The 12,594-nt window shown below is 40.0% G+C and overlaps 1 protein-coding gene across 18 annotated transcripts in view; it reads right to left on the bottom strand.

Moving 5' to 3' along the window:
* Positions 1-12,594, bottom strand: part of CACNA1C (calcium voltage-gated channel subunit alpha1 C) — a 1,539,476-nt gene that overhangs the window by 488,903 nt on the left and 1,037,979 nt on the right. For 10 of the 18 annotated variants that reach the window (XM_029599876.1, XM_029599875.1, XM_029599886.1 and 7 more), the window contains one exon: positions 577-680. In XM_029599876.1, coding sequence (XP_029455736.1) covers positions 577-680 — 104 coding nt within the window. Of the gene's footprint in view, positions 1-32; positions 137-576; positions 681-12,594 lie in introns of all 18 variants that reach the window. The other 8 variants (XM_029599882.1, XM_029599881.1, XM_029599874.1 and 5 more) reach the window with 1 other exon arrangement.

The raw sequence follows: 12,594 nt of genomic DNA on the forward strand, positions 1-12,594 counted from the left end.
AAAAATAAAAACATTGTCCTTATACTGCTTACCCGCTAAGTACACCGAGTACCAAGTTAAGTACAAAAAATGACCCTGTGATGATTAGTGTAACAAAATAGATCCAGGGCCATTCACTTCCTACGGCATCATTGACCTGGAAGAATGGAATGATAATTAGTGAGACACGTTACAAGGCTCCAAGGATTAAACCAAAGTCACCACCACCAGCAGAATCTCCAATTCATTTTGTGCATTTTCCCAAGAAAAATTGACTTGCGCAAGTTTCAGTATACTCTAGATTAAATGTTTCTTTTTGATTAGTTTAAATGGATTTACACCTGCTTTGCTTGATTATGAGGGTTTCAAATTATCCTTTTAAATCTCACATGTCACTGGCAAATGAGATGCTCTTGAAGCAGTAAGAGATGATTCAGAACATGGGCAACCTCTATAGAAGTAAAACGCTTAGTTACTTTTCCTAAACCCTTGCTGAGTTTGCTTTTGGAGAAAGAGAGGCAGCAGGTGATGAGGAGAATCTCTGCCATGGAGCCTTGTTCTGAGTCATTGAAAGAGGACACCAAACTGGCAGCTTACCCACTCAGTACACCGAGAACCAGATTTAGAACGAAAAAGGATCCAAAGATGACCAGACTGACAAAATAGACACAGGGTAACTCATAGCCCATAGCGTCCTGCACCTGGAAAGATGAAGGGAAGTTAAAGACAGAGACAGAAAGCAGATAAGATCAAGCAAAGGAGTAAGCATTAAAATGCATTAAAGAAGCAGCTAGAAATGCTTTAATGGTGCTTCTGCTCGCTCCCAGAGTTTCCTACAGAATGGTTATGCAACGTATCTTTTTATATTGACGCTATATTTGTCTTTCCCACTTACCAATCTTCGTACCCATAGGCTGTCCTTGATGTTACTTATTCTGGTGTCCACAGCATCAATGCAATATCTATGAAATATTTTCTAGCCCCCTTTGGGACTTGTCCTTTTATGAAAAGGCTGCTGTACAATTCCTGTCTTTGACATGACTATATCGGTGTCAACTACAATCAAAAACCTAGAGCCAAAGATCCTGTCCTAATCGAAAAACTCTGCTACAAAAATAAGGGAAGGAAGCAACTAAATTGTATTTTACTGTATCTCATGCTGGCATCACAACAGATACAATAATAGAACAGCCTATACTGAATAAATGGGGGGAAGGGGGGTGATCGGGGGAGAAAGGGGGGTTAATCTTAATAAATCGCTGCGACGATGGGAATAAAGATACATTTTTAAGTGGAATGCCACAATAGCCATGGCCTTAATAAAGAGACAGGATGGTCAGTATTCTACTGATCTAAGGAAATTGGATGGATTTGATTGGCTCCTGGCTCTTTAAATTATGGACCGTCTTGACATCAGACACTTCCGACATCGGATCTGATGCGGCCATCTTTTTGAAGGTGATTGAGACTGCGGTAGGTCCATTTTTGAAATGCCTTTGTGGTGGAGTTTCTCTCCGGTATCACTAATTCTGATACTTTTTTTTTTTTTAAAGACATGGTAACTGGTCCCTGATGCAGATGTCTACCTAGAAGCACTGGCCAGTGTTGTGAGCAATCTTTAAAAGTCGATTGAAGCAGTGCCGGGATCACATCAGGGCATATCTGTGAGTGGATACATTGGTGACTGTGTTTTCCCTCAGTTTGGAGATGCCTCAGAGCTAAGTCTTACTCCGTCTTGGACACTCTAGACTTTGGAAAGCCTACGCCTTCATGGCAGTATTGAAATGACGCTTTGAACTGTTAGGTGCTCCTTCGATAATATACTTTGCTTTGTGAAGATTTTCTGCAGTTGGTCTATTGAGGATTCTATATTTTTGAATTTTGTTGGAGCTTTTTTTAAGCAGCTATTTTCATGCTTTTGCACTATTTAAGAAAAATTCAAGAAAAACTAAAAAAAAAAAGACTGGTAAATGATTGTAGCATTAACTCACCAGCCATAGAGGATGGCTGAAAAGCACCTGTTATGATACCAGCATGAGATAAAATACAATTCAGTTGCTCCCTTCTCTTATTTTGGCAGCACGATTATAATATCAGTGTGTGAAATTGGAAAAGCCACGCCACTCCAGTACAGAAGGTCATGGGCCTCAAGGGTTCACATGCAATAGCCAGATCTTCTTTCCAAGCTCCTGAATTATAGTATTTATACACACACAAAGATGTACACAAGGAGATAGCTGATTTTAAAAATGACATTGCTCTTATTGTGGATTAAGTAAGTGAAAGTGGAGATAATTGGTGGGGCATAGGGGAGGTGAGAGGAAACTGAGGGAGAGCCAAACATTAATGCAACTTATCCTCTTGGACAGAACAGAAATATCTGCTGTATTTTGTCATTAAAGAGGACAGAAACGCAGGACTGCTCCTAGTGGATGACCTTCTGTGTTCTTGGTCCACATCTTCAAGCTAAAGGAGCTGTCAACAGTGGTATGCACAGGGCATTTAAAAGAAAGCACAGGCTGTGGTTTTAGAAGTAGCAGAATTTCAGTGGTTGTCAGTCATTTGATTATGTGATTTCAGTTTTCGTTTGCTTTAAAATAACATAACATGACAACTAGGGGAAAGCGGTGGTTTTGCTATACACTTCTCCACTACATGCCACATATTTACCTTGATGGAACGGGGCACTTTTTACTCTTTAACATTGTTCTACATTGTTGCTATGTAAGCAAAAAAACAAAATAAAATACCCCAAACAGTAGCACTGGTAACTGCTATTGAGTTGAGTCTTGTATCTGATACAATCACACTTTTTTTTATATTGTTGAACGGGCAGTCTCCTTACTAACACTGGACTTGGCGGTATAATGTATATATGTTTAAATATCTATTTTTCTTTAAATTAAGCATGGAATAACAATCAAATATGTGCTGGGATCTACATGGGGGTCTGTGTTTGTCTAGGTATGCAAATTACAAAAATGTTAAAAGATACGTAACCTACCAAAATTCCAGAACCTCCCAAAAACGTAGGCTTCCGGCACTTCCATGTGTAACACTCAGAATTGCTGGAAGTGTAAACTGAGCGTAGTTTACGCTTCCAGTGCCGTCTATCAGATGCAGCGCTAAAGCCACCGGGAGCGGGTGAGTGGGACCCTTGCTCCTGGCAGGGATGAATTTTCATCACCGGGGGGGGGGGGGGGGGGGGGGGGGGGGGGGGGGGGGGGGGCGGGCAGGATAGGATGGGGGTCCGGGGGGGGGGGGAACGAATATAGACTGGGAGGGTGTTGAAAATCAGGGGTGTGGCGCAATAGACATTTAAAAACTGCTGAACGGGAAAAGGGTGCGGGGGGGGGGGGGGGGCAGATACAGACGGCCCATAGAGGTATTTGAGGAGCTCTGGGCCGGCAATTCTAATTTATGAGAGGATGGGTGCCACTAGCCCTTCGATTTTTTTTTTTCTTTTTGTATGTTTTTCTCTTTTTAGAACTGATACAGCGCTACTTACCCGGATATCTTTTAAAAGTATCTTGATTAGTAGCAAGTTATCCTGCCATTCGAGGCCAGATAGCTTTACTCCTGCTTTAGAGCAGGTCTAAAATTATCCAGCTAACCTAGCCAGGTATACCTGATATTATCCAGCTAACCTAGCCAGATATACCTGATATTCAGGAAGGTTAGCCGGATCTCTCAGCCCCTCTCCGGAATGCCCTTGAAATGCCTCTTGTATCCGGATAAAGGCTAAATATAGTTGGGTAGGCCATTTAGACGGATAACTGTTAGGTTATCCGTCCAAATGGCTTTTGAATATTGACCTCTGTATATATCTAAACTAAAAGATTTTACCCTGCACCGGTATCACTAAGAGCTTCCCTTTCCTTCCTCTGCTTTACACTTTCATTTACATTGCAGTCTATCAAGGAAAGGATTGACCAGTCACTTGGCTGCTTTTTTTTTTCCTCCTGTCGTTCTTCCTGCCTTAATGCTTTCCCCGCTCTGATCGATCGAAGGGTTTTTACCAAGTGTGAAGCTGCGGTGCACAGAATATTACCTCCACATGAATACCAAAATACAGTACATACAGTTCATTGATTCAGGCTATAATTCAGGCCCTTGGAAAGGAAGATAAATGGGAAGCAAGCATGCAACTTGCAGATAAAACACTCTCTTAAACATCATTACCAAATAGAGCCCCTGCCTGTTCTTCGCAGCTGAAATCCTACTTGTTCACCATTTCTAACCCTGCTATTTAGATCACATTTGGCCCATTCCATAAGTACCACTAGCAATCAAGCATAATGCAGTAGACTAGCAGAATAACTGTGTTCATTGCTTTAATTCAGTGACTGCTAAACCAGGTATGTCACTCAAGCCCTTCATATAGTGGCTAATAAATGAGCTTAACTACACCATGGCGGGCTCTGACAGCAAAATGAGCCAGAGCTATTTTATAACACAATCAGACTGAAATAAGATATTAGATTAACAAGATAACATAGCTATGGGTACTGTTTACTGTGGCTTTTATGGATTCCATACTCAGCTTTTATCTTACCAATACAAGGGCTCGAGGTCACCTATTTAATAAAATCTGAATTCTATATACTCATAGTACACTTTTATTTTTTAAATGTATTTATAGGTATTTGATTATCTGCTTTTTGAGTAATCATGCGATGAAGTTACAATAAAACAATGCCAAAATAATTTACAGTACATTCCAGGCTTTGCTCTACTCAGGAAACCCTCATACCTCACACATCTCTCTCTCATCCATCCCATGTCAGGATGGACACCCTACCATTCAGAACCCAGGTTCCTTCCAACTCACAATTTCTGACTTCCCGCACTACCAAAGGTTCAGTCATCATTCATGAGTTTAGTAATAACACCAAGGTACTGTCCTATAATAACTCTAATACGTTTTAACAGAACTGTCTAAGACCTTCTTAGCATTTTTAGTATGGTCCTGCATGGTTTTTTTGGGTTTGTTTTTTTTTTTATGTGATAGCCATAAATCAAAGCGATGCGGCTCTGACATCAAAAGATGATAAATAAATGCAACTCGATTGGCACAGGATTACGTAACCTATATAACACTGTCTCACTGGGAAACCTGCCTCCAAAATATCAAACAGCTTCTCACAAGTCTCAACCTGATACTAAATTCATCAAAAACTGAACTTCTACTCATCACACCAGAAAACAGCTCCCTCACACACTCTCATCCTACCGTACCAAATACTACACAAGTGAGAGACCTAGGAGTTCTAATTGACAATCACCTAAACCTGAAAGCTAACATCAACAAAACCACCAGAGACTGCTTTTATAAGCTCCAAGTGCTGAAAAGAATACGACCTCTCTTCCACACACATGACTTTAGAACGATTCTACAATCAATCATTTTCGCAAAGCTGGACTATTGTAACACCATCATGCTTGGTCTCCCTTCATCACACACCAAACCATTGCAAATGGTCCAAAATGCCTCCGCCCGTATACTCACTAACACCAGGAGAAGAGAACACATAACCCCTATCCTGATGGACCTTCATTGGCTGCCCATCCACTTCAGAATAATCTACAAGGCCATTCTCACCATTTTCAAAAACATCCATCAATTAGCTCCAATCGATCTCCATATCCCCCTCCGATTACACCATTCAACAAGACCGACAAGAGATGCTTACAAAGGATCACTTCAAGTTCCTCCAGCCAAAACTACCAGACACATCACGCTTAGAGATCGGGCATTCTCCACAGCCGGTCCAACTTTATGGAACTCCATTCCCCCGGATCTCAGAATGGAACCCAGCATTTCAACATTCAAGAAAAAACTCAAGACGTGGCTGTTCACGCAGGCCTTTCCTAACTCCAACATTATTTAACTCCCATCAATCAACTCACTTCGCTAGTATTAGCATTAATAGCCACCTCTTACAATGTTATTTATACAATGTTATTCATACTTATATATAATTATCTGATCTCCATTTTCCTTCTCACTCCAAGTTATTGATTTCCTTGTTATATGTAACTGCTTTTCTGCACTATTGTTCAAATTGTAAAGTTTTATTATAACTGCACCCGTTTCTTGTGAACCAGCATGATGGGACTACTGTCTTGAATGTTGGTATATAAAAAACTTAAATAAATAAATAAAAATAAAATAAATATGAGCTTTCACCTTTTGGGTTACTACTAGTTCAAATGTGGCTCAGTTTGGCAGCAACCAAAAGCTTTTACCACCTGAGCATTGTGAAATTAGCAGATGGTCTTATTCCAGTTTCTAGTGGAGAGATGTCCATAACATTAAAATTAAATTGACACTGATTGACACCCCTGTTGTCAGTCTCAGTAGAGAGGCCAAAGACTGAACAGGCATGGACATCAAACTACCATCTCACTCCTAGATTATGGGCCCTCCAGGGTAGGGCTGGGGCACATTGGCAGCACAGTGTGAAGGAGCATACATTGCTGCTGCCTATGCTGTACCTAATCTGTAGAAAAACAGAAGACTTCAGTTTCCACTGCTGTCAGACTGGCAGCTTTCATGAGCATCACATTCACTAACAAAAATGACAAATAAGACTGTTCTTACTATGATAAAAAAAAAAAAAAGTCTCAAAGAGCCACATGAACATATATAGCTAAAATATTAGCACTGCATAATAGGGATCATAAAATAAATGACATGTACTGCAATAATTGAGACCCAAATAATCAATACACTGTAGGTCATGTGGGCAAGCAAAGAATATTTTGCTTGCCCACATGACCTTTTCAATATATTGAAAAGAATATTTGTAGAAATGGAGGGGAGGAGGCTGGTCAGCCAGATGAAAAAGCACCAGAATCTACTGTTCCCGTCTTAAGCAGGCTGATAGGGCAGCCAGAAAGGAAAGCAGTAGAGGCAGGGGCAGAATAAGATGAGCAGGAAGACACAGAGAAAGTTGATGCTCACTTTGAAATGCTTCCTGCACAGAATGTCCAAATTTGCTCATCTTAGTAATTTTAATCCTCCATCGGACCTCCAAAATAGGCAGTATTCACAGGTTCTTACAATCTGGATAAGGGATCAGAATTAGCTAATATAGCTGATATATATATATTTGGAGGTAACTGTTCATGGAAGAAAGGGAGGTGTAAAACAATCGACCGAGGAGTGTTATCTTTAATAGCGGGTGGGTGCCATTTCTTCTTCAACATAGAAGTAATAGGATCTTGCATGCTCAGGGTCTTACATTATCTATAATTTACAGTAATGAGAGACAGAGAAGCAAATTATGTTCTAAAAGTTTGCAAAGTTTTTTGTGTTGTGCCAAATTGTTTTATCCTTGCCATATTTTCTCTCACATTTTCCTGGACACAAGAAAATGGCTCTCTCATCTTCTCAGGTCGATTGAGGGACAATTTGTTTGTTTTTGCATTAAGCTCTTGAAGAAAAGAGACAGAAAATAAGGGCAGACGTAATCACAGCTTTATTATTCATGTCAAGCCATAGCTTTAGGAGAGAAAGCAAGGAAGCCAGCAATGAGAAAACTGGAGAAGAACTAGAAGCAGTTAGAGAAATCCTTTTGTGCACACGCATATGGACAGAGACACTGTGTATACATCTTTGTCAATGTATTACCCAGGAAAGTGACATAGGCACCATGGAACCCTCTGTCACTATAGCAAATGAAGCATTATCATAGTATCACTTCCTGCTGAGAAGCTTTGCTCCTTTCATTCTTTTTTACAGGTGAGTGTTTAGTCTCTCTCTTTTCCTCTGCCAAAATCCAACCCAATAAACACTTTCTTGTTGGGGAGTGGGAGGAATTCTGCATCAAAGAATTGAACTTATTTGACATTGAATGTTGCAAGGGGACAGGATCAGACCATGAGACCTGGTTGTAGACTATTGCTGCACTTTAGGCCTGATTTATAAAGCTTTCACCCCCGAATGGGAGTAAAGCCTTGGTGAAGCAGGCCCTTTTGTGTATTTAAAATGTTCTCAGTTTCATTGCATCTCTTACCAAAGCATCCTGCATTCACAGCCTGCACAGAGGTGAACAGAGTTTGCAAAATATTTCCAAGATCGTCACTACCTTTAATCTTGTACAGGATACATTTTTGTTTAGTAGTACACAAGGCCGATGTACTAAAGTGTGCAGAACTGTGCAAAGGCTACTTTGCGTGCTAAAAGGGCAGTGTGCATTAAATGAGATAACATGCACTATTTGCCTCTAGCTTGCCAAATGTAATAGCTACTTAGCATGCATAACTTCTGCAAACTTTCATGCAAATCCATAGCTAATGAGGGACTGAGCTACAAATCTATGCAAAACAGCTCATTAGCTATGAACATACTGTTAAACTGCTTTGCAAAACACAATTTCATAGACAATTTAACTAAACCTCCATGAGGTGTAATTTGAAGTTTTAAAGAAAAGGTCAGTAGAAAACTGACACGCACTATTTTGCTATCAGGTTTATTTATTTATTCATGAAGATTGTGATGGGGCTTTAAAAAAAGATCAAAGGATTATTTTTTTTTTCCAAGGCCTTTTTTCTTTGCTATTTTATGGGATTGTTCTATTATTGTTATAGGAAGAATGTAGTTTTATTTTCTGGATACGTTTTCCCTTTATTTCTTTTTTTAAGCTGTTTACAATAAAAACACACATAATCATAAATGGCAATCTGCTATAGACAAGATACTGAATAAAGTGGAAGAAAAGAACTATGTAAATAAAGGGGGAACTTCAGCATAACTTTAGTACATCGGCCTTCAAGGGTACTTCCATGTCATTCTTTCAAGTTCTGGTTTAACTGGAACCTTTAATCCAACACCAGTAATTCACATGACACAGAGATCCCCATGGTAGCTTTATTATGCAGTTATGCATGAACTATAGAGTTACCCAGTTCTAATGATGTCAGATAGAATAACCAGAATCACTGCAAACAGAAAGATAATGTACCTTTGACTAGAATTTAATTTTTACAAAACATGGGTCTATGAGAAATCTTTTAAATTTTATGGACTTTTTCTTTTTTTGTCCTCACATGCAGCCAGGTTATAATGAATATACATCCTAGTGACTGTATATCTAGCTGGCAGACACCATCCCTACCTTTAGCAGCCAGACCTCTCTATCTTTTATACCACTCAGGTCATGGAACTGTTTTATACAGCCAGTACTGATCTTAAAGACCTTATTCTTCATTTTCCTTCTTAAATTACTGCGGCATGCTTTCAGGGAATAATTTTGTAACAGCCCACATATGTTAGGCAGTAAATACGTAACACCGATTTTTAAAGCGAATTTACACATGTAAATTTGCTTTGAAAAATCATCCCACTCAATGTACGCGGCACATAATTACACCTGTTAACATGTGCACAGATTTTTATCTGGGAAATGAACCTGCATACTTCTGAAAGCGCAAAAGCATGCACATCAGTGCAAACCCCTACCCAACCCTGCCCTCTCCCCCCCCCCCCCCCCCGGAATGCCTCCGTTCAATCTGAGTAAACTCACATGGCACATGCGTGACAGCTTACCTGCATACCAGGCGGGCAATCTTGTAAAAGGCCATTTCCGCAAGTCAAGCACTATTTTACCTCCAAAATGCTTTTGAAAATTACCCTCTTAGTGTTCATGGATGTGAAAGACTGACAGCACAAGGCGACATCAGTTTGGATGGTTGCTATGCAAGCTGTTTATAGGTGATGAGCAAACAACTAATAAGGACCAAGCTCTGTTTTTTCTTTTCTCATAAACCTGATTTGAATTTAGGCCTGTTGCACAAATCTCCCATTGCTGTAAAACTCCCCATTATTTCCTGTTTGGTTTTAGCGCTAAGCAGCAAGGGTCAGGTTAGGGATCAAAGACTCTTGTTACAGCACTAGTCTCCCCCCCACCCCCATAAACCCCCCCCCCGCTATATTATGAGAACCCCAAATTAATAGTTTCAGGGGCAAAAGGGTTACGACTAGGGCATGGGGGAAGAGAATAACAGGAATGGGAAAAGCTTCATTAAGAAACATTCTTTTGAATAACTGAGAATTTCTCAGCAATGGTTATAAAGAATGATGAGAAATAGAGGAAGTGGCTTTAGAGTTGGCACCATGGCTCGGCGGTGATGTTTACTCTTAGGCAGAAAACCTGAATTCTGGTGAGACTGGTGGGGGGGGGGGGGCAGGGTGTCCAGTTGTGTCCTTGAGATGAGCAGGACAGTTTTCAAAGGGATTTTTTTGGGTAGGTTACCCTGAGAGGCGTTCACAGTAGGGGAGCTGAGGTCAGGGGATAAAACCACCATGCAGTCTCACAGAAAAAGCTAGCACTTTGTGGGTGTGTGCTGGGTAGTTTCTCTTTTTAAAATTACAGCTCGCCCATGTTAAAGCACATGCAAGAATGCATTCAACTGAAAATAATATTCCCCAATAAGTTTAGTCTCAAAAGTGGGAAAATGTGTAATTAATATATCCAGCCCTCAGGGAGGCCTGACATCTCTGTACAGATGAAGAAACATCTTGAAGTTTATAGGCTAAAAGTCACATGCATGCTATTGCATTTTTCACAAGCTTTTTTTCTACCTATAAAGATGAATCCTGTAGAAAAAGTGTGTGAAATTTTGTGATGAAAATTCTTCCAAAAAATATAAAAAATACTCCTCACTGAGGTGCAGATACTATTTTTTTTTTAATACAGCCTATGAAGGGAATTTCACATATAGTTTTATGAGCTGCAGTGCCTGTTTTTGCATCATGGCTACTCCATTACTGATTTAAAGATAATTTCTCATGCAAAACATCTACATGCAAAATGTTACTATTTGTGAGCACAAACAATTTTGCAAATGGCACTCTGCATGCTAAATGCCAAAATAAATACATGTTATCGCGAATAATCACATTAGATTGGGATTTAGTGCACAAAGTACTGGTTGTGAAGTTTTCCATGTTTTAATACATCAGTTTCATGTGTGTCGCTGTTCATATTCCACTCATGGCAGACTGGGGTCCTGTCTTGCATACTATCTCCATTTTGCCCATGAGAAGTAAATTGTTTTCAGAGGGTTATTCTTACTTGTGAAATTCACCAATAATTTCTAATTCATATTTTAATCATGGCCATAAAAAGAAGAGTGATGAGAATTCATCACCACTTGAACTTTTCAGCAAACTAGCCAAGCAGCAGCCATGGTAGAGGCTATTTTATAGTTTCTGGGACTTCAAAATCCAGATATAAGAATAAAACTCAAAACACTATCACCTTTGTTGGTTTAACCTCTGAGAAGCTGATGCTCTAAAGTGCACTTAACTTAAAAGTGACTTTTAAAAGCCCAACAAGCGCCGAAATAAGGGAATGCGCGAATGTCGGGCCGGTAACACACCAAGCAGTTTAAAAGCCGCCTGGATATGCGCCTTATCTCCCACTGCGCACACAAAGGAAACGTTTTCAAAAGGGGGTGGGGCATAGTCTGGGTGAGGCATGGGCAATCCAGGATTTTAACCTGGAATTTGTGCGTAAACACTTGCGCATAGTGGTGTGTGCCAGGGTCCCCTGCTGCGTAACTTTACTTCTGCTATGGATGATGCGCAAACAAAAAAAACTTCTGCTATGGATGATGTAAACAAAACAAAACAAAAAAATCTAGGCAGATCAGCGTAGTTTTAAAGGTCAGGGCTAATGGGGGAAAGGAAGGGTATTAAACTAAGGGGGGCTTGGAAGACCTATCCCCTGACTGGGCAAACTGGGAACGAACTGATTTTAGAGGCAATGGCGTCGGCACGCATCCCTTTTGAAATCCCTCCACTTGTGCAGCAGAAGCGGGATTTGCATGTCTAGGCGCACAGCTTCTTAAAACTGACTGCACATGTGTACGCTGCCAGGCTATCTTATAACATGCATGCACATATGCGCATATTTTATAAAAGAGCCGCGGCCCTGAGTGCAGACCGATGAACCTGTGCGCCCCGCGTCCCTAAGCGTAAGTTTTCTATGCATGAAATTAATTTTCTACTGAGGCATGAATGTAAATATAAGCCCAGTAGAAAACGTAAACAAACAACTTTTTCTTATGGATAACTTTGCAAAAAAGATTACACTTTTGTAAGGTAGAGTTGTATTTATTTATATTTCTGATTTATCTATTTTAATCAAACGGCCTGCATGATTTGGCATTGCAGCTGCTCATTAACTTTGATTTTGCATAAAATTTCACAAGAATAAACTCATGCCCACAAATGTATGTGCAAAACTAAAACATTTCACAACATCCTCTAGGATGTGTAAAAAGCGGAAATTGTGCACTTAAGCCCGATTTACTCGCACAAGTTGCCACTTTTATGCGCGAAGTGGACCATGTGAAATTGGGTACCGTTAAATACATTAACCTCTTAGCTGGTCGACAGTAAACCCAAAAGGCAAGAAAAAATGGGACCTGGTGCTTGGGTGGGGAGGATTTATTTGTTTTCATTTTTAACTTAGTTTTTTACATTAGTAAGTTCCTTCATTTTTACTTTGCTACTTCAGAAGCAGAACTGTAGTCTCCTTAAGTTCTACCAGCTTTGTGATTTCTTTTGGTAACCAGAATCAACGAAGATTAGATTTGATTTAT

This window comes from Rhinatrema bivittatum, chromosome 4, assembly GCF_901001135.1.
Source record: "Rhinatrema bivittatum chromosome 4, aRhiBiv1.1, whole genome shotgun sequence".
NCBI lineage: Eukaryota > Metazoa > Chordata > Amphibia > Gymnophiona > Rhinatrematidae > Rhinatrema > Rhinatrema bivittatum.